This window comes from Vulpes lagopus, chromosome 1 (genome assembly GCF_018345385.1).
Source record: "Vulpes lagopus strain Blue_001 chromosome 1, ASM1834538v1, whole genome shotgun sequence".
Classification (NCBI taxonomy): Eukaryota; Metazoa; Chordata; class Mammalia; order Carnivora; family Canidae; genus Vulpes; species Vulpes lagopus.
Window position 1 is genome coordinate 184,634,455 of NC_054824.1, and position 22,561 is coordinate 184,657,015.

Below are 22,561 nucleotides of genomic sequence, written 5' to 3' on the forward strand. Positions count from 1 at the left end.
TCAAAGCACCATCCAGACCTCCTTACAGGCTGGGGAGCTGGGAGGAGCTCGGGAGTGTGCATCTCCTCTGCATGAACTTTTGTGCAAACAGGCCCAGAAAGCTAAAGGTGCTGAGGCGACCGGCCTGGGGGAACACCTAGGGTCTCTGTGGTCAGCTGGATCACCCCAAGCCGCCCAGACACCAGAGACCTCTGCTGCTCAGTGGCGCCCTGGCCCCCTTAGGTCAGTCCTGGGGTGGGGGTGGGGGCTTTTAAAAAGATCACTGCTGTTATTTTTCTTGCTTTAAGAAACTGCAGGTGTCATCTGTCTTCCGGGGTTTGCCCGGATCACACTGGGATGGGGCCCTAACCTTACGCACGCACTCAGCCCCTTCCAGGGCCGGGGGAGGCTGGGGGAGCTGGGCGCCTTGGTCAGGGCCTCTGTGCAGGTCTCCTTGTTTGAACCTTGAGAGTTAAGTGCTCAGTGGGGAGCCCTGCTACTGGGTCCCACTTCGTTTTTCTTCTTAAAACTAAAATCCTTCTGCCTTGGGATCATCTTTCTTCTTAGGCAGCTGCAAGTGCGTCCTGGTGAAGGCGCAAACCCCTGCACGGTGCAAGGGGCTCTTTCCCCCGGGCCGCCGTCCCCTCCCCCTCGGGGCACACCTGGCCTCCTCTGCATTCCCTCACCTGGGGAAGCCCTAGTGCACCCCCCCCAGCCCCCAGGTGTGGCACTGGGGAGGGCACACCTTGCTAGGCTCCCCTCCCGGGAGGAGCAGCTCCCCGAGCCCTCGGGTGCTGGTGCTGACCCCCGGCTCCTGCAGGGCCCGGCCTGGGGGGGGGGCAGGCCCGGGAGGACGCCCTCGCAGCACCGGCCGCCAGCCCCGGGGCTCACCGCGAGCGGCCCAGGTGGAGGTCGGGGCCCCAGCCCGGGGCATCTCTGGGCGCCCGAGGCCCCCGGAAGGCCGGGCTGCGGCGGCTCTTTGTCTACCTGCTCCGGGCGTTAAAGAGCCCGCTCCCCGCCTGCGCGGCCCGGGCCCGGGAGCGGCGGCGGCGGCGGCGGAATGGGGCTCTGTCGCTTTAAGGCCAGCTGGAGCCGCGATGCGAGCGGCGGCGGGGCGAGCGGGCGCGGGGCCGGGCGAGCGGCGGCGGCGGCGGGGAGGATGCTGCGGCCGCGCCTGCCCGGGGCGGGGCGCTCGGCGGATCGGCCCCGCAGGTAAGCGCGGCGCCTGCCGCAGTGCCCGGGCCGGGGGCGGGGGGCGGGGGGCTGCGGCGGGAGGGTCTCGGCCGCGCCGGGGAGGACTGCAGGCTCCCGGGACCCCCGCGACCCCGAGCTGCCCGAGCTCCCCGAGCTCCCCGAGCGCCCCCACCCCGGCTCCCCATGACCCCCGAGCTCCCAGCCCCCCCAGCTCCCCAGGCTCCCCGTGACCCCCCCAGCTCCCTGAGCTCCCCGAGCCCCCCCCGGCTCCCCAAGTCCCCCGAGCTCCCCAGCCCCCCCCCCAGCTCCCCAGGCTCCCCATGACCCCCCAGCTCCCTGAGCTCCCCGAGCCCCCCCGGCTCCCCATGACCCCCGAACTCCCAGCCCCCCCAGCTCCCCAGGCTCCCCGTGACCCCCCAGCTCCCTGAGCTCCCCGAGCCCCCCCGGCTCCCCATGACCCCCGAACTCCCAGCCCCCCCAGCTCCCCAGGCTCCCCGTGACCCCCCAGCTCCCTGAGCTCCCCGAGCCCCCCCGGCTCCCCAAGTCCCCCGAGCTCCCAGCCCCCCCGGCTCCCCAGGCTCCCCGTGACACCCCAGCTCCCTGAGCTCCCCGAGCTCCCCCGGCTCCCCATGACCCCCAAGCTCCCTGGGCTCCTCAAGCTCCCCATGACCCCCAAGCACCCCCCCCAGTCCCCTGAGCTCCCCAGCCCCCCCCAGCTCCCCAGGCTCCCCGAGCTCCCCGTTACCAGCTCCCCATGACCCCCAAGCCCCCCCCCAGTACCCTGAGTTCCCCAAGCTCCTGAGCTCCCCAAGCTCCCCAGGCTCCCCAAGCACCCCGAGCTCCCCCAGCTCCCTGAGCTCCCCAAGACTCCCCGAGCTCCACAAGCCCCCCTGAACCCCCCCAGCTCCCCATAACCCCCCAGCACCCCGAGCCCCCCGAGCCCCGCAAACCCCCCCCCCCGCCCCCGAGGTCCCCAGGCTCCCCAAGCCCCCCAGGCTCCCCGAGTGAGCATGGAACCCCCTCAAGCATGGAGCCCCCTCGGCTGGGCAGGCATCGGCTGGGCAGGCATCGGGAGTTGGAGATGTGCGTGTGGCAGGACCTGGGCCCCCGAGAGGGCCAGCCAGGTGCTGGGGGCTCCAGAAACCGGGCCCCAGCTGAGACAATGGCACAACTTGATGGAACTTGGATGGGTGCCACTGTGGGCCCCGGGGGTCCCCGGCCCCAGCTGCGGGGTTCCCTGGAGGAGGGGAGGGGAGCACCTTCAGCGGGAGGGTCTCCTGATCCCTAAGTTCTGAGGTGTAGGGGACAGAGGGGTGAGACCTGGGGCGGCAAGGGCGGTGACCGGCTGGCTGGATTCCTCGGAGGGACTGGAGCCTGCAACTGGTCTTGGGTAGAAGGAGCAGCAGGGGAATTAGGGACCTGCACAGGGGGCCTCCCACCGTCCAGTGCGGGGGGGGGGGGGGGGGGGGGGGCATGGAGGCTCCCCACTAAGGGGAAGTGAATGTGAACCCAGCCAGCCTGGGACTCTCAGAGCTGACTTGGAACCTGCACCTCCAGGGGAGGATTAGGAAATTCCAGCAGCCAGAGAAAGAGAGCAGAAGCTTTCTGGTTTTTTGGGAGCTTCCCACCCCAGTGTACACACTCCCTCCCCTCAGCCCCCCCCCCCCCCCACTTGGCTGGCTGTAGGGAGTTGGTGGAGGTTAGGCCAGACGCCTGATGCTGAGACCGCTCAGGGCTGCACTCTGGAACCTGCTCTGCTCCCCCGCGGTTCCTTGGGGCGTCCAGGCACTTTCCAGGGGCTCCACTGCAGCTCTGCATGCCCAGGCCTGGGGTAAGAGCAACAGATCCCGGCAAAGCCCGGTGAGGGAGAGGCATAGGCAGCCCGGGGAGCCCTCAGGAGCCCTCTGAGGCTCCAGCTTTGTGTCCCCTCCCACAGTGGCACAGACTGCAGCCCCTCTGGAAGGGCACTCGGCTCCTTTGGACCGACTTTGCTAAGGTGACTGGTGGGATATATCTTTAAGAGGAACCAGTCTATGAATAGATCTATTTAGGGACCTCTGGGGGCTCTTCTGGTGAGATACTGGGGGTGAGTCCTGAGACTCTGGGTCCTGGAGAAGGTAGAAGGAAGGGGCTGTTCCTAACCTTGTTCTCTCCACTAATACCACTGCCACCCCAATTCAGAAGCTCCTTGAGGTCCACACAGGGAGCACCCAAGCAAGAGTGTCACTGAGCCAAGATGGACACTTGTTCTTTGCCCCCCTCAGCAGTGGAAGATGTGAAAATCCTTTAGTTGGCTCCAGCACCCTTTCCCTGAGCCCATCGCCCCTTCTTCCCTACACACTGCCTTTTCTGGGTTACCCTATCATTTCTTTTGAATTGCTTTTCTCTCTGCCCCATGGCACTGCTCCACCCCACCCCACCCCACCCCACCCCACCGCACCCAACTCCACCCCACCCCACCCCTGGAGACCTGAGCTTTGTAGACTAAGCTCCGTGCCTATCCTGGGGCATAGCTGCTGAGTACTCACCTAGCTCCTTCCCAGAAACAGACTCCTGGGCAGGTATGCCAGGGCGGGACCTGTCTGCCTCAGTCCAGGGGGAGGAGGAGGTCACCTTACACCCGCGCAGCCTGCTGCCTGCTAGCGTGGGGCTGGGTTGGGCTGCAGTTGCCTCTCAACCCAAGCCCAAGACTTCGAGGCCCACTGCTGTGGGTAGGCAAGGAGAGAGAGGATGTTGTAAAGTGGAGGTCAGTCCTCAAATCACCAGAGTTCAGATGTAAAATTTAACTACGCTGGCTGCAACCCGCAGAGGGGAGCTTAGCCCAAGACTTGGCTCTGGGGACCGCTCAAAACCTTCCCTGTAAACGATGCTGGATTGGGGCCATCGGGGGTCAAAGAGGTGCTTGCCCTTCGTGGGCAGGTTCCCGGGAAGCTCCGAAGGAGGCAGCGTGGAAAGGCTGCGGGTGTCAGGGGTACGGGCTGGGTGGCTTCGCTGGCCTGCAGCGTCTCCATAACCAGCCTGGATGGGTTGAGCTGTGACCAGCCATGGGCCTCGGAGCAGACGCCGGCCTTCCTGCATGCGTCACCCAGGCGGTCCCCCGGGGACCCCTGTCTTCCCTGCTTCCGAAATGCGTCCTCAGAGGCTTCCAAGCGGGAGGCGCAGGGTGCGGGCGCCCATGCCCTTCGCGTCCCTGGATTCCCTCCCAGAGGGGAGCCCTTCGCTGGAGCCTGGGCGCCTGGGCGCCGGCGGAAGCAAGACCTGCTCCCAGCACCTGCGTCGCTCAACCGCAGAGCTGCCGGCCGCGGGACTTCGGCTTGGCGTGAAGCCAGCCTCTGTGAGAGGACCGAGCGCGGGACGGCAGAGCCAGCGAGCCGCTGCCTGTACAGGCTTTACGGGGCGGGCACGCGCGGCGCTGGCGGACCTCGCGGGCGACCCACGCGGGCAGCTCAGGCCCTTCCTGCGGAGCTCGGGAGGCGCGAGGAGAGGTGCTGGCGGCTGCTGCGCTAAGGGACGCTTCGCGGCTGTGTCCCCGTGGCCCACGTCCCGGCCAGCCCCTTCGCGCCACGACACGAGGCTCTAAGTCACCCTGTGCCAGGGGCTCCATGTGTGCTCCCGTGACCCCCACAGCAGCCGTGCTGGGGCTGCGTTCTGGTCGCCCCATTTCACAAATGAAGAAACGGAGGCACAGGGAGGCGAAGCCTTCCCATCCAAGACACGGAGGCGGGATTTGTCCTCACACCTAGCTCTGCGACTGCGCCGCTGTCACCAGGTTATTTGCACTGACCCTCTCTAGGCCCGGGGCCACTAAGGGCTGAGACGCAGGAGCTGAGCACGTCTGAGGCCTCAACAAAGGCCCGTGGGCGGCCTGCAGGTCTGGGGGGGAGAGCCTGGCCTCGACGCACTAGGGCCCCCTTGGCATGGTGACCTCACAGAGCTTGCGTGGCCTCGGGCCTCAGCTCCCGTCTCCATAAAACGGGCCTAATTCCTGCTCAGTCTGCCTCACTGGGAAGAGCGAGGTGCTTTCAACAAGTGGCTTTTGCAAGTGATTCACTAGCGAGGTCCCTGCCGGGCGGTAGGGGCCCTCCCGGATTCTTCGGTTTGTTTTTTCCCTTCCGTTTTGCAAGGACCCTAATGAGGCCTCTCAGAATAATAGACTAAATAACTTCCTGACTTATAACGTACTTGTAATTTTTTTTCGTAAATTTTCTCTCTCTTTTTAAAAATAATTTATTTAGTCTTAAGAGACGCAGAGAGGCAGGGACACAGGCAGAGGGAGAGGCAGGCTCCCTGTGGGGAGCCCGATGCAGGACTCGATCCCGGGACCCCGGGGTCACGCCCTGGGCCGAATGCAGACCTCAACCACTGAGCCACCCGGGCGTCCCAGATTTTTTTCTTAAATTCTTAGCTGCTCATCTCCATATTTCTATTCAGCCCCAGTTCTATGCCAACTTGGATGCCGTATTTATGCATCCTATCTTAATGGCAATTGCCATGAAAACAGACCACTTAAAAACAATTATTTTTTTAAAAAACCCACCTTACTTACTCAGCTTTGTGCCAGCCGCTATGCTGGGTGCCCGAGAAACAGAGCCGACCGTCACGGAGCTAACGTTTATTTATCTGTTCACATATTCAGCAAACTGTAGCGAGCGGCTCGCAGATGCCAGGCCCGGGGCTGGGAACTGGGAGTGTGATAGCGATCAAGACGGACGTACCAGCCTCTGCCCTCAGGAGGCCTAGAGCCTTCCAGCGAAGACAGATCAGTGCAGTCAACAAGTGCCGCGTGCATTGTGGGAGGGGGAGTCACGCAGGACCGTGCAAGTGTGCAGAGGAGACGGGCTGCAGGGGACTATGACGCCACGTCAGATGCGCGGGAGGCGGAAGCAAGCAAGGAGGGGCTGCAGGTTAAGTGGTCGGGGCGGACCTCAGGGAAGACGGCCTTGAAGCAAAAATGAGCGTTTTCCAGAGGAACAAGAGCTCATTTGAGGCGAGAGGGAGGAGTTTCCTTCGGTTGAGAGGGAGCGTGTCATCTTCCAGTTTCTTTGCCCAGACCCACCACCACTGGGGCTTCTTTGATCACAGACACTCCTTGTCTTAGGACGGAACCCTGAAGCGCCCGCCCAGTAAAAGCTTCCCTGCCCAGCACCCCTTTCTGGAGGCCTTTGGTAATGCAACTGGCCTGTTTCCTCCGGAGCCCGGTGTGGGCTTCATGTCAGGCGAAGCTCCTGGCCAGAGTGATAGCCTGCCCTGCCTGTGCCCTTAAAGCAGAGTCTGACGGTGCTTCCCCGTGTGCAGGACGTGTTGGGTGTGAGAATTCATGCCTACCCCTGACCCTCTTGGGAGGCTTCGGGAATTTCCTCGAAGCACTAAGTTCTTGGACGTGATTGGACATTTAAATCTTAGGAAGCCCCTCTCCCGTGAACACTGACGCATCCTGAGGGAGAGAGATTGAGAAGGAAAGAACATCAGAGCCCTGCCCATGTGCACGCGGGCACGCGGGCACAGCAGCCTGGCCACCGTCCTATGGACACGGTCAAGAAATGCTCGCTGTAACCCCAGGGACTTAGGATGTGGCACATACGAGCTTCCCTCATACGCTGGTTGCCCTATGAACGTAGGGCGGCAGGTGCCGTTGGAGTGGCAGGTGGGTTGTTCAGAGAGGAGAGCAGAGGAAGCGGCGTACCTGCCTGCTTGCTGGGAACCGAGCTGCTGCTTCATTTTGTACCTGGTCTGTCGCCGCGCGGGAAGCGCCGATGGTGATGTGGCCATTTGTGTGACGCGGGCCTTCGCTCAGAGTGGGAAATCACACCAGTGAGTGGTGCGTGGAGCAGAAATTCAAACACAGCTCCGGCGGGCTCCGCAGCCCTTTCCCCCATGGACTGAATGCGAGTCTGAGGGACTCGGCACGTTCTGCAAGTTTGAGAACGCCGAGGCTCGCTCCCGGGATGTGGCCGGTTTTTATTTTAATACAGGAGAGCCGTTGGGCAGCCCGGGTGGCTCAGTGGTTTGGGGCCACCTTCGGCTCAGGGCGTGATCCTGGAGACCTGGGATCGAGTCCCGCATCGGGCTGCCTGCATGGAGCCTGCTTCTCCCTCTGCCTGTGTCTCTGCCTCTCTCTGTGTCTCTCATGGATAAATAAATAAAATCTTAAAAAATAAAGGAGAGCCATTAGTGAGGTTCTTCTACCAGCGGGGAAGCTGCTTTCCAGCTTCTTGTTCCCTCCATTTGTTACGTGGTGGTATTTTTGTCTAATCATAAATTCCTAAGGGCCAGGGACTCCAATTCAAGTGGTGTCTCTGTGGGATTTTGTGACAAGACATAGCTAACAGGATTCCATTATAAGCGCTTAACGTAACTGCAGATTTGTGCGCGCGTCACATGTAGAGCTCTTTAGATTGGGTCGGACCCGAACTCCTGAAGTATAGCAGCTGCGTGAACTAGAAGCCGCTCAGTCGCCCGCCTGTGAGGATTCACTAATTGGCTCCCGTGCGCCCAGAATCGTGCTAACCGCTACCAAGAGGAAAAAAAAAAATAACCTATTTCAGTCCCCAAGGTGGTATGGTTGACCTCTAACAGTCGGATATTGATTTTTGACACTAGGAATAATGCTATAGTGAGCAATATATGTATATAATATATATATGATATAGTGAGCAACACTATAGGGAGCAAGCAAGTCGAAAATAGGAAGATTTGGAAAATAGGTCAAGGAACATTGCTTTAAGAGGACAGTGAGTGTGGTGGTCACCAAGAGTTAAAGTGCAGACAGCAAGGGAATTTAGAGAGTTGTATTCGGGAAGGTTTTCAGGTATCGGAGGAAGAGGGAGAGAGGGCCCCGGGTTCAAGGTGAATTCTCTTGAAGAGCATTTACGAGGCAGCCGGATCAATGGGAATTATGTCGGAAGACTGGAACCTAAGATCCGTTCCGCTCTGTCCTCTTTTCGACGTCCTGCTAGCCCCTCGTTCTTCTGGCAGTTGTCGGGCACACGCCACACGCTCCTGCAAGAGTGAGTGAGTGTGAGTGTGCGTGCATGCGCGTGCATGCATGAAAGTGTGGTTTTTCAGGCTTGGAACATTTTCCCGTGGATTATTTTCAATTCTTCTCTAAGACCGTGCTAGGCTACCAGGTTTTGATCCTGGTGATCTGCCAACTGTATGATTTTTAAAAATAGGTCGTTAACAGCCCTGAACAGAAGTAGCATTTCTGCCAGTCAGTGGAGTTATGGCTCAAAGGCCCGCAGGGAAAATAAATACTTGGGAATTATCCTTGGGTGTCAGGGTTTCTGGAATTTGACCCCCTAGACACAGTGGCTGAGATAACAGCAGCGTTCCGTGGCACAAATCCTACACCCCGTTCCTTAATGCTCTCTGATACGCAGTTGGAAAGCAGCACTTCTTTGGTTCATCAGATCCCTGGAAGTGAATGTCTCTTGTCTGGAACGAGTTCCCTAACGAAATCCTTGTTTATGTTGTGGTGTATTTCCATGTTCTGGAAATGTGTGCCGTTTCTTCGTCTTTTTTTTTTTTTTCCCTGTTATGTATGGATTCAGTTCCCATAATTTATACTGTTTCTCCTCATTTAGCTTTCAGAAATTCTAGGCAAATGTCCTTGTCATTTCCAGGCCCTGGATTCATTCGCAACCCAGATTTCCGTACCTGTTGCTGCTAAGTGCTTATTCTCGGAGCATTCTTCTAGAACTCAGAGCTCCCCGCAGCAATTTCGCAGGAATGGCTCCTCTCATATACGGGATTCGTGTTTAACAACTTTGCAGGTGCCTTTTAGGCTAGCGTTGAGGTAGTCTGGGTGGAGGGGACACTTATGAATCGCCTTTTCCTGAAGAGGTGGCTCTCTGAATGAGGAAGATCCAGAGACCACTCTGTTCCATGCTTATAATGCATTCTCTTTTTTACAATGCATTTTCGAATTATCTTCGAAATATAATGAGCAGCGTGTTGATTGATTGATGCTCCTCTCTTGTCCTTGTGCAATTAACAGGGTCCCCCTTCCCCCCCCCTCCGATAAGTGAAATGTGAAGGGGGAGGTCTGTGTCCTAACACCCGTGGTCGCCTGTGGTTTATGGACATCGCTTTCATCTCCCGCAGGTGACCCTCGTATTTGCTGTTGTCTGTTAGGTGCTTATTCTTCTTCCGGAGGCCCCATATGGAAACCCCCGGCGGAGCCATGGGCCCGGAGGCTCGGGAGGCTCGGCCTGGCTGGGTATTTAGGAAGGGAGGTGGCATCCAGGCTGCTCGGCCTCGATTCTCTCTGCGGGGAACTTCCCCCAACCTCAGCCCTGGCCTCCGAACCCCGAACCATCCGGGCGACGGGTCCTGGGAACTAACCGCGCCTCCTCCGGCCTCGCCGGGCTCAGGAGCTTTCCTGCTACCCGAGAATCGAAGTCGGGAAGTTTGCACAGAGCTGTTGACGCTGAAAGCAGCTTGGATCCCCGGCAGGTCCGAAACCCTTGGACAAAGGCTTGCTGCGCCAGGGAGGCCCTGCCACCTGCGGGAGAGCCCCCAGGGAGTTGGGGCGCCTGGGTCTGCCCTGGTTTGCGCCCGGCGCCCAGGCCTCTCCGCCGCTCCTCGCCTGTCCCGTGAGGCCGCAAGACGCCGCCAACCCGACGGTCCCAGCAGCAGCCGGACGCCGCCCACGTGAAATAACGCGGGTCGCGTGATTTGAGGCCAAGGACTCAGAAATAACCTGCATTTCCATCTCTGTCACCTTCCCTTCCTCATCCCCACCGTTGGTCTTTACATTTAGCGAAGGAATCGGGGGTGGAGCGAGGAGGGCAGAAGAGAGGCCCGGGCCCTCCCCCCGGCCTGGCCCCCGGTGCCCCCCGCGCAGCGCCTGCTGGGCCCTCCTGCTCCCACAGCCGAGCTGCCTGCTCACCAGGAGTCGTTTGCTCCCAAACCTGGTGATGCCAGTCGACCTCGCATCATGATCGTTGCATCAACTGGTGAAACAGGGAGTATAAAAAGAAAATCGTTTCTAGAAAACCACATTAGTGGAGGCTTTGGCGAGGTGGAAGAGGCAAGTCGTCGGCGAAACGGTTGTGTTGAGATAAGTGTAGGACGTAACAGGTCCCGGAGGGAGATTATTAAACCCTAGAAGGATTTTGCTCTCAGACGGCTCCGCGTAAAGAAACTGGATGTGACGATGCGTTGTGGGCGTAGGTGTGCGAGTGGAGGTGGGAAGGGAGCGTGTCCGGGAAACCCGGCGGCCTCTAGTACTTTGAACGGCACAGGGTGACTGCGCCTGTCTGTGACTCTGTAACAGGGACCTGACGGTAACGAGTGACCCAAGGGAGATGTGGAAGCTTTCCCTGGAAGCTTCTAGAGGTAGAGCAGCCGCCGTCCGCCTGGGTGACCCGCGGGCACAGGGTAGCGGGGGCAGGGCCGTTGGACGGGCCCCGGGTGGCGCCGGGAGCAGACCCTGATCTTCGGCCTCCCTTTCCACCCGGGCAGCCCTGTTTTTACCCGTTTTATACGTGGGGACTTCAGGTAAAAATGTTCACAGAGAGGGTTCCTCTGCTGCAAAAGGAGCTTCCACACTACTGGGTTAGGTCTTCCGCGCGTCTCTTTCTCCAGATCTGCTCTCCCCGCGTGAGCCTAGACGGCACGATTTCAGGCCCAGGCCCCAGCTTACATTCACTCACCGTCCACTCCGTCGGGGGATCGCGGACGAATTCCGCATTTACCCACACGTAACACTTGGGCATCAACACTTGGTTGATGCCCGGGAGGTTGGCACCCCGAGGGGTGCCCTATGCCCCATTAGGACCTCGTTCTTCCAAATTGAGAAAGACTGGAGGGTGAGGTGGAACTGGAGGGGCCCCTTTTCTAAGCTGGAAGCGTTTCTGGATCCATCCAGCATCAGAACAAAATGGAAGAAAGAACAGGATGTTTTTGTTCCTGTCTGTTGCCCGAAGGCACCTTTCCCAGAAATAAAACCCCGTTTGATTTTGATTAACTTTCTCTTCTTTTAATTTCAGTCTTCCTTCTTTTGACTTTCTTAAGGATTATGCCAAAGCCCCAGACTGATCATAAAGCCTCGGAACAGAGATTTCAACCCAGTTGCCCAAGAAAAGCATGTTAATACCAAAAGCAGTTTCCTAGCCAGTCATTTCCTGTGTTCCCAAAATTGGATTTTTTTCCCCCTATGATATGTATCTTTAGATAACGAGTTTTCGCCCTCTTGACCTGCGGAGGGGATGTGGCAGGAGGCATTTTGAGGAAAGCATAAGTAAAGGACAGATCAGAGAGGCCGGGGAGGGGGGTGTTCGTGTGCAAAGGATGTGCTTCATGCATGGCCAGCAGTGGGGGACGTTTCCATGCCAGGTAAAGAGATGAAGCGCCCAGAAACCTAACACTGCCTTTGACGCTGATGCTGGCTTGCTTCGCACCCCAGTATTTTGCACCCCAGGTGCAAGACTGCCCGCCTTAGCTAGCGCTTCCTGGAAGGAGAAGCAGGGGCGCCCGCCGTTGGGAATCACACAGCGGACAATGAAGGGGAGAAGGGGAGACAGCCCGGAGGGGACGGAGGTGGTCAGCGAGGGTTCCCTGCGGAAATGTGCCGCAGTCCAGCCTCGCGAGGTGCTGAAAGCCATAACCAGGCACCAAAAAAAAAAAAAAAAAAGCAGTCAGGTGTTTCTGTTTGTGAAACCCTTGAGATGCCCCAGCACCCGGTTGTGTGCACACTGGGTCGGACGTCTGCCTTACAGAAAGATTTGGTCTCTCTGGCGGCTGCAGGTGAGGGTTTGAGAAGTTTAAATCTTTTCAGTTGCCCCCATTGTTTCTCCTTGCATTCATCCTTCCTCCTTAAGTGGGCCGAATGTCATGCCTGGGGCTTAGAGCAGTGGCTTCTTACCTTGCCTGAACACCTGCATTCAGTTTTGTTTCTCCGGAATAAGATCTTTACTCCATCCCCTTGCTGGTTAAGAATTAGGATTCCTTTTTTTTTTTTTTTTTCCTTTCATTCTTTTTGTTCAGGGCTTTGTGATAGGTGAGAGATGTGCTTACTTTCACATGCATGAAGACTCGCCCATAAAAATGAAGGTCTTTCACAACGCATTAGCTGGGTTTTCTCTGTGATGCTGACCTTTGACCCCCAGGCACAATGTGGCATTCAGCTGTCCTGTTCTCTGAAGTGAAAAACCTTCAGAGCCCTCAACAAAGATATTTCACCCAGAGTTAGTGGGCCATGAACCCAATGACTTAAGATAAGAAGGCGGTTAATTTTGAGATAAAGGTGAAGGCAAGAGGGCTGTAAAAATGACAGTGCCCACCGAGGCCAGATCAGTGGTCCCCCCACGGTGGGGGTGACAACTCAACCTTTCTTAAGACCCCGATTAAAGCGACAAGTAAACTTCCCATTCAGTGGACTTGTATAATGCTGGGATTTCTTTGGATGGACCTGCCCAGCGTTCCTTGGTAGAATTGATCAAAGAAGAATGGAGCATCTTAGTGGGGTGGAAGCTATTCAGAATGCATGAATCTAGGGGCCCTTTTGGGAGCCCTGCTCTTAGAATCCTTAACAAGCGCTCGCTGCATTCTAAGGGCCTCAAGGCTATAAGCATTTATGGGCTGGCTGGCAGGGAAGAAAACTTCACAAGTACCGTGGGGGCCGTGGGGGCTGGTCATTATCTTAGACAAAGTGCTGAGAAGGTAACAGATTACAGCCTTGCCCCCTGCCACCACTACCCACCCCCTCCCACCCCCCACTGCTCTCTAGAAACAGAAGGAAAGACCGACTCAGGGAACAAGGCTTGGTGTTTAATTGTAAGGTTGGTTGAGGAGCGGGAGACGGGAGAGGCGAGGTAGGGAAAAGTCATGGTTTGGTTTTCACAAAAAAAAAAAAAAAAAAATCTCTTCCAAGGACCGTGTTCAGGATGCTTGTCTGCCAGTTGAGCGAGGACATCCAGATTTCCGTGGTGTGAGGAAACTGTTCTTTTCCCTGCATCCACCTCACAGTGGTAACTTGCAGATTTTTCCCCCATGAAGCTTTATTTTTGGAGACCACTGTAATTTACATGCTGGGACCTATTATTAGCAGCTGGTTTTGTGCTGCTGTTGTTGGAAATCTTTACATTAGGAAAGAGTGTATGGGCCGATGTTTGGAGGGAAGAGAGGCTCAGATTAAGGGTTACCTTGTGTAGGATCTCCCATCTGTCTGGGGTCTGAGAATGGATTGGGAACCCACGTCCCCCCCAAGCAAAGAAAGTTCTCTGGGTTGCTTGTAACTGTCTCCCCAGTGAAGACCATTCTAAAAAAGTGACTATTTCCGGGGGGCGGGGGTGGTGGTGAAAAGACAACGTCAGTACTTTTTTTTTTTCACGTAAATACATTTATTTATTATTTATTTATTTATTTATTTTCACGTAAATATTTTTTAGTGTTTAACTTTTAATTAAACTTCTTAATGTTTAATGTTTGGGCACCTCTGTGGTGTAAGTACTGCCGCCCATCCTGGAAGACGGAATTGATGAGCCCCTGTAGGAGCTACAGAACATATTTCATAAATGGAAAAAGCAGAAGCAGTTGTGCTATATTTATATTTCAGCCCATAATTGGGTAATTGGAGAAAACCTCTATTTTATTTAATTCTACCGTCCAGAGCATGACCGGAAAAACATGGTGACCTCATGTTTCAGCTCCTGTCTGGGATTGGAGGGTGGTTGGTTAACGTTGGTGTAAGAGCGTAGCTTTCAAACGTCTTTATTCAGCAGATTGGGGTCGGGTTTTAGTGCTTCCCCAATTATTCCTTCAAAATGACGGTACTGGGGCACCTGGTGGCTCGGTGGTTGAGCGTCTGCCTTCGGCTCAGGTCCTGTCCCCAGAGTCCTGGGGTGGAGCCCCGCGTCGGGCTCCCTGCTCATCGGGGAGTCTGCTTCTCCCTCTCCCCCGGCCCCTCCACTCCTCTTGCGGGTCCCACTTGTGCTTGCTCACTCTCTCACCGTCTCTCAAATGAATAAATAAAATCCTTAAAAACAACAACAACAACAACATGACAATACTCAAGTCAGATGCTGTGCATTTACATAGGCCAGGATAAGTGTCCTCCACAGAAACCAGGCTTTGGGTTTGGGTTCCCAGGGAGCTCTCACCAGGTGAGGTCAAACAATTTCACACATAAACAGCTTCACAGCAAGTTCTGCTTTTGTCTTGCATCTTAAGCTGTTCTGGGCAAGCTCTCGCACAGGAGGGTTTTCCAGAAATAGATTGGGGGCTACACAAAGTGTGGGCCTCTAGCGGGTAATTGTACCGGGTGATTGTTGTTGAGCTAGAGGTGCAGCAAATAAGATCCTAGTGTAACCTTCCCGACCACAGGAACCCAACTGAAGCTGTTACACTCTTTACCAAAACTAGATACGTTGCCAAAAGCCCAAGGAAGGGGGAAAGGGAAGGAAAGCTAGAACCTGGGAACTCCCAATAGAACAAAATTGCTTTGAAGAAAATATTTAGTGGTAGTTGTTCTTCCATATGGCCTTTCCTACCACAGACCCTGGTAGGATTCTCAACCATATGCATAAAAACTTCTTAATATGACCCTTGATTCATTCCTCCAACACAGTTTTTATTGAGAATCAACTCTGTGCCCGGCCCCTGCATCCAACCCCTCTCACCCCATAGAGGAAGATGCTTCCCTGACCTACGTGCCAGGGACCGAACTCCCAGGAATGTGGGTAGAATGAGAACACCAGTACGTCAAGGGCCAGATATGATGGAAGACCAAAATTTAAGGGGTTGGCGGAGGGAGAGTCTGGAGAAGGGGGTACGGGAAGAGGGTGCCGCCGGTGAGGCAGATGAGGGAAGAATCTCGAGGAGTGACTAACACTGCTAAATGCCACGGAGGGGCTGGAAATCAAGGCTGGGTGCTCATCAGATTTAGCGATGTGCAGAGCCTCGGGAACCCAGGCCAGAGAGATTTTAGTGGAGCAGTGTGGGTGCTGGTCCAAGTTCCAGTGAGTGGAGGAGTAAAAGATGTTTGGGGATGGGGAGTGCAGGTTCTCCCCATGTGGCTCATGATGAGGAGGCACCAGGATCAAACTGGAGATAACCCTCTCCTCCTGGACCTATTACCTTTTTTTTTTTTTTAAGATTTAACATATTTATTCACGAGAGACACAGAGAGAGAGGCAGAGACACAGAGGAAGAAACGGCCTCCCTATGGGGAGCCCGACATGGGACTTGATCCCAGGACCTCGGGATCATGACCTGAGCCAAAGGCAGATGCTCAACCATTGAGCCACCCAGGTGCCCCTGCTTTTACCTTTTCGATCCTAATGTCTGTGCAAGGAGTTTTGTGTTACCTGTACCACAGGATACAATTTTATATTGTCCTGTTATATCCACTTCTGATTCTGATGCCTGATTCTCTGACCTGACCGACCCCCTACGGTTCATCTGGATTCTGACACTGTCTACATGGAGAGAGAGCATCAGATCCCACGGTTAAGGGCTCAGTTCTCCAGGCCTGCCCCCCACCCACTTCAGACACCAGTTGCAGATCCAGGTTGCCACCTGGCTTTTGACTGCCTGCTGTAAATCAGAGGTTCCCACATCGCCTCCTTGGGTTGAATTCATTTGCTAAAGTAGGTCACAGAATTTGGGAAAACATTTGCTGACTTGAGTACCAGTTTATTATAAGAAGACACGTCTCAGGAACAGCCAGATGGAAGAGATACAGAGGGCCAGGGATGTGGGAAGCTCCGCTCTCTGAGTAGGCTGCCTCAGCATCTCCACATGTTCATCAACCCCACATGCTCTCCAAACGCTGTCCTTTTTGGGTTCTTATGGAGGCTTCCTCATGGAGGCATGATTGATTAAATCATCGGCCTTTGCCAGTTGATTCAGCCAATGGGCACTAAGAGTTCCAACCTTCTAATCAAGTGGTCGGTTCCCCTGGCAACCGGCCCCCATCCTCAGTCAGGGTCCAAAAGTCATCACGTCAATAGAAGTGAAGACACCTGTATCACTTTCATCACTTAGGAAACTCCTAGGAGGGATCCCTGGATGGTGCAGCAGTTTAGCGCCTGCCTTTGGCCCAGGGCGCGATCCTGGAGACCCGGGATCGAATCCCACATCGGGCTCCCGGTGCATGGAGCCTGCTTCTCCCTCTGCCTGTGTCTCTGCCTCTCTCTCTCTCTCTCTCTCTCTGTGACTATCATAAATAAATAAATAATTAATTTTTAAAAAAAAGGAAACTCCTAGGATTTTAGGATCTCGGTGCCAGAAACAGGGACAAAACCCAAATCTGTGTATTTCTTATTACAAATCACAGTATCATGAACTTTAAAAAAAACTTCAGTTTTTTCAATGGAGAAGTAGTTCATTTTATTCAACATGTATAATTGGCTCTCAAAATAAAATTGGCAATACAACCTATATGAATATTTCATACAGTGTAATTTTACCAAAAGGTTAAAAATATTTATATGGTTTCAGGTATAATGTAAACAAAATGCAATCAGGAGCAGAAGCAAACATTTAGATACTATAAGGTAAAACTTTAGAGAAACTAGTGCCTTTAGACATCGGTAATAAGAATTCAAAGCAAAGACGACTATAACTTAATACCTTACCTACATATTGCCCAGTTGACTTTTTTTTTTTTTTTTTTTTTAAGTAGACTCCATGTCCAGCCTGGAGCCTGATGCCGGGCTTGAACTCAACCCTGAGATCAAGGCTTCACTGTGCCCAGTTGACTTTTTTCACGCAACATACTTCAATTGTTTTCAGCAATACTAGAAAGAATTGAAATGCACACAAAAAACCCTGTCTTATCCCAGTAAAATAAAAATTAAGTCTTTTGCATAAAAACATTTAAAGAAAACTTAAGGTGGAGAAAGGATGTACTTATTTTTAGCTTACTTTAGTTTTCATCATTATTTTTTAAGGGGCAGTGATGACTGGCTATCAGTTGTGATACAGAGTAGAAACTATCCTGGTTTCTTTTCTTTTTTTTTTTTTAATAGATTTTATTTATTTATTCCTGAGAGACACAGAGAGAGAGGGAGAGACACAAGCAGAGGGAGAAGCAGGCTCCCTGTGGGGAGCCCGATGGGGGACTTGATCCCAGGACCCCAGGGAGCTGAAGGCAGATGCTCAACCCCTGAGCCACCCGGACACCCCTAAAACTACTCCAGTTTCTATGGCCGAATACAGACTACAAAATCTTTTGAATTCTTAGTTTGATTTTCTTTAGAGGGTGTAAGACAAGAGTCGTGGCAGTGTGCAGGGTGAGACGTGGCAGCCAGTGCACTGGACCCGTGAGTTCCTAGGTGTGGGGGGAGTACCTAGAGGGTGAAACCATTGCTCCTGATGCCTAAAATGGGGAAGAGTCTCCTAGAAGGGAAGTGTTGGGGGGTTTTGTCTCCTTAATTGCAGGTTTGGGCAGAACAAGTCCTCCATGTAAGAGCTGAACGTTGCCCCTAAGTCTTAACAGTATTCCGAGGAACAGACTGAACGTGAAGGTGGAAGTGCACAAGTATGGGTGTTCTGCAGAGCCTGCATAAAAGTATTTAACCCTTCAGTTTTGGTGTGGTTTTAGAGAGTTTATCTAAATTAAAGCACTATAATCACATTTTACAGGCATCGACAAAGCCTAGTTCTCCAAACACTTTGTACCTCCTGTTTATTCTGAAACAGAACCATTTTATCAGCTCGTCGTATTGTTTCATCTCTCTCTGCAAGGTGTCCGCACGGGGCCCGAGAAGTGTCTCCAGGGCCTCTGTGGTGGATACCTAAACCTTTGACCTCCTGGCCGATGATGTCCTGGGTGGCCGCCCAACAGGGCAACTCTCCAAACACCCTGATTCATGATGCCTCCGAATCCCCACTTCCTGCTGCGTAGCTTTTCAGTCAATAGTTTGCATTCACCTGACTAAATATGTGGAAATTCTCTGCATTTTCATCCTGAAGAAAAAAATTCTTTCTTCAGACTCATAGACTTCTCTTCCAGCACATCTGATATATATATATTTTTTATTTTATTTTATTTTATTTTATCTTATATATATATATACATATTTAATATTAATCCTTCTCCAGGAAGTTGAAAAAAGGCATGGAATTAATGAAAAATTCTTCCCTTCTTTTCTGCTTTGGCTGTCTTCGTGATTGATCCGTAAATGGTTCTTACTAGGCCTCCAAAGGCCTTTCCCTCTGTCCTTGCAAGGATAGTGGTAGGAGTGGCCCAAGAGGCCGTGAAAGCATCTCTCCGCGGGGGCACCACCGTTACACTGACCAAGGCAGCGCCACTAGTTCTTACCACCACGATGTCATCCGCAAAAAAAGCAATTCCCGTTATCTCCCTGTTCAGCAACCTGCCCTGCAGGCTTGACTTTTGCTTCATACGCTCCATTGAATATCTGAAGAAGCAGCTCCTCCTGAAGATCTCTAAAGGGGAAGAGTTTCTGGAGGTTTCTTTCCGTTTCTATATCGGATCCTCTGTCTTGGGATAGAGACTACACAGCACTGTGGTTCGTGGTACATATTCCCCATCTTCAGTGCTGTAATCAAAGGACGTTCTCCAAAATCAGCCGACCCGGGACAGCTGCCATTGACCTAGGGAACACTTCTGAATTCATTCTCATCCAGCAAGGCCCGAGAGAGGAACATTTTATTTTCTCTTGAACTTGGAGATGTCCCACGCTTGTAGGTCTGTGGTTTGGGCAAGATTGGGTGAGCAAGCCCTTCTGCGTAAGGAAGGGGTCTCTTTATGGCCTCATACTCAAGTCTAGCCTGGGCCCTACTCTATTCCTATCTACTTTTATTTTTTTAGGATTTTATTTTCAGTTTATCTCTACATCTAATGTAGGGCTCGAACACACAACCCCGCGATCGAGAGGCCCGCATTCCACCTACAGAGCCAGCCAGGCTCCCCATTGCTGTCTACTTTTTAGCAGAGACCAATCTACCCAAAGAGGGCCACACCCTAAATAAGCCTCTGGACTTCCCATCAGCATCTAAAATGGGCAACTGAAGGGAAACAGCCGGGGCGGGCACAGACCTCAGCACCAAGAAGACCAGTTGGCAGGTATTGGATATTGGTCAGGGGAGGGAGAACCCATGAGCAGGACTTCCTCTGGTGGGGTGAAAGCAAGTTGGAGCCACTAAATTGATGCTGTTGACCCCAAAGCCTAAGCTGTGAGGGGCCATGGCTGACAACTTCAACTCTAAAGACTGGCCCATGCCCAGAATGGAAGACAAAGCTGCCTGAAGAGGACGCACCACTAGTGCCCCTTGGCCGTCGTAGCTGCAATGTGTGACGGCGCAAGAGAATTTCTAGGGATGACGCAGCCAATTCTGTGGCTCTTCTGGAAGGCCCTGGGCTGTACCATGTGTAGGGCGGCTCCTGCTGCTCCCCTTCCCCTAAGGGCCACAGGGTGCCCCCCATTGGATCCAAAAGATCCCAGATAGCAGCCCCACTTGGGGAGGGGTTCATCCAACATTCCCCCCTCTCCTAACTAGGATTCTTACCCACGGGTTACAAAGACTTGCTTTGCAAAGCAGCATCCGGAAGATTGAACTTCATAGTCAAGGGCCAGGAAGAGTCCTGGATGAGTTGGCCTAGGGGGAAAGATACTGGAATGGGGTCATCCGAAAGGAACGCCCTGCCTACCACATGCTAAGTCAGTCATCCGTAGACATTGGCTCTTCTCCCGTCCTGCTGCCCCCTCGACAGCATGTACCCGTTCTCTTGCGGGCTTGTGGCCTTGAGACTATTCGGTGGGGCTCCCGTTAAAGCAGTTTGCCTCTGTAATCTGCAGGACTCCGCTTGAGCAAAGATGAAGGAGAGAGCTCCGTCCAGTGGGACCGACCGCCGTCCATCCTTCTTTTTGCCAACGTGCTCCCTTTAGTTCGCCAGGAGCGTGTCTCTCCTTCGGGCCGGTTATGTTTTGGTTTGCGGGCTCTGGACGTCCGGGGACTAGCCCATTTCTTGTTCACCGTTTTCAGGCCCAAACTTCAGTGACTGTTGAGACATCGGTGCAAAAGTGATGGAGCAGACACAAATTAGATCTGACCTAGAGACCACCTTTTTGTGCAAAGAGCCCCCAGGGACGCATAAATGATCCTCGCCCTCCGGTGGAGCACCATTTGGGAAGCTGCCAGATAATGCGCTGCAGAAGTAACGCCAAATGGTTCCCCGGTGACCTGAGTAAATGCCTGATTTAGTTTTGCTGTTCTGTGACCACCCCTAACTTCAGTTATCTGTCTCGTGATGGGAGTATTTATGGTATGTGTAGTGGTTAAACACAGAGTCTTTAGAGTCAGACAGTCCCTGATACGCAGGTGGCTTCGGTTTCTTAACGTGCTGTGGGTCCCTGGGCATGTCACTGTACCTGTCTTAGGTGGCAGCTCTCACAGAGGGGAGGTGGAAGTGGTATCTAACTCGGGGTTCGTGTGAAGAATAAATGAAACTCCAGTGCCCGCCAGATGTTTGGTGTATGTATTCAAATACCGGGCACACGGCGACTATCGTGTTCATAATGACGTGGTGATACGTACAGAGAAAAATACGATTGCGGTACGTGCGTGGGTCAGCCCAGACCTGGCATCTCCGCTAGACTATAATAATGTAAAATGCATGTCCTTCTCCAGGGCGTGACCCCAGGTCCCGGGATCGAGTCCTGCATCGGGCTCCCTGCATGGAGCCTGCTGCTCCCTCTGCTTGTGTCTCTGCCTCTCTCCCTATGTGTCTCATGGATAAATACATAAAATCTTAAAAAAAAAAAAGAAAGAAAGAAAAAGGAAACACTGGATTTACACGGCGCATCTGGTAGTAGAAGAGTGGAGACCCTCTTTGATTTGCTGCAAGCTTATGCACAGGCAGCCAACAGCTGAGGGAGCTGTACTGACCCCACAGACTGGAGACCCTCCTCGGGGTTTCACCACGTCTGAAGTCGCAGGGTCTGATGCAAAGACTGTGCGTGTCCCTGAGAATCATTTGCGTGTCCCCTCGGGTTCCTGAATTCGTTGTCTCCCAGGAAGCCGTGAGTCTGTAGTAAAACCTCAGACTTGCCTCTGCTTAAGTACAGGGCATGGCTCCACGTCCGTGCGCCACACAGGGCATGTGTTGGTCACGCTTGCCTGGGTGGGTCCGGGGCGCAGCTCCGGTGGAGCCGATGCCACGCTGTTGGCCAAGCAGCCCAGTTGCTACACCCGGTGCTCGGCGCCCACGGGAGGCTTCGCTTTGAGCACACGCAGACTGAGAGCTGCTCAGCTGTGGAGCCGCCCGCACGTCCCCCTCCGTCCTCGTGGCTGTTTCTCTGGAAGGGATGACACCGCGGTGCCGACTGAGGCCCTGGGTAAGCTGCGCCCGTAGCACACTGATGAGCCTCCCTGGCAACGCACTGACGCTCCTGTGGGGCCTCGGGGGGCGGGTAAAAGGAGAAAACTGTCATCACCCCGGGCTCCTGCCCCTACAGCCGCTGACGTCATATGTGGTTATTATTTTTAGTTTGGGATTTATTTATTTATTTGTGTGTTTGTTTATTTTATTTATTTATTTTTAAGATCTTATTTATTAATGAGAGATACAGAGAGAGAGAGGCAGAGACACAGGCAGAGGGAGAAGCAGGCTCCCCATGGGGAGCCCAACGTGGGACTCGATCCCGGGACCCCAGAGTCACACCCTGAGCCTAAGGCAGGCGCTCAACCGCTGAGCCCCCCCAGGAGCCGCTTAGTTTGGGATTTAAATGAGGATGGGACATAAAGAGGACTTGCAGACCTCATGGGAATGGAGAGATCTAGCCAAAGTCTCAGAGGCTGAGCCTGCAGGTGACCTAAGCAGGCCGCGGTAAAGTCTCCATAACTTGGGAAACAGCTTCATCTTCCCGCTCATTTGCGACCTTCCAACCGGCCTCGGGTATTTATCTTCCTTTAGATCTAGTGAAGGGACAGCCACGTAGTGATGTGACCCTGCTTTTGAGATGATCAGAGTAGCCTTCCTCACCCACGGTTGTTCCCCTGAATTTCTCCCTAGGGATCTCGAGGGGACATGGGTTCCTGGGGGGGGGGGGGCGGGTTGCCTTCTGTGACGGGTTGGACTCTCAGTATTACTTTTGAAATGGAAAACAAGCCCAGGGTGCTCGTGGGGCAGGCCTGCAGGTGGATGACGTGGCCTTTATGTGCATTACTGAGTGTCGTACTGTCCCGTACCTGGCACGTATCCGAGCCATAGGTCCTCAGGTGCTCCCGCCTCCAGATCTACAGACGCACTTGGGTCCCGCTGCCTCATGTGAGCTCAGGATAGTACCTAAGCCGGCGGACGGGAGGACTTAGGGTCCCATACTCTGCTCTCTAGGTTGTAGGATTTGGAATCTGTGTTCACTTCTCCTCTGCTGGTTTCCTTTTTAACGTTCCTCGTCGTTTCGTCTTTCTTTTG

General features: G+C 54.1%; 1 protein-coding gene across 8 annotated transcripts in view; it reads left to right on the top strand.

Moving 5' to 3' along the window:
* Positions 1-22,561, top strand: part of NAV1 (neuron navigator 1) — a 241,719-nt gene that overhangs the window by 163,971 nt on the left and 55,187 nt on the right. The window contains exon 1 of one of the 8 annotated variants that reach the window (XM_041759058.1): positions 1,135-1,191. The exons of the other annotated variants lie outside the window; for them this stretch is intronic. Coding sequence (XP_041614992.1) covers positions 1,139-1,191 — 53 coding nt within the window. The 5' untranslated portion in view covers positions 1,135-1,138. Of the gene's footprint in view, positions 1-1,134; positions 1,192-22,561 lie in introns of those variants that run through there. 8 annotated transcript variants of the gene reach the window in all.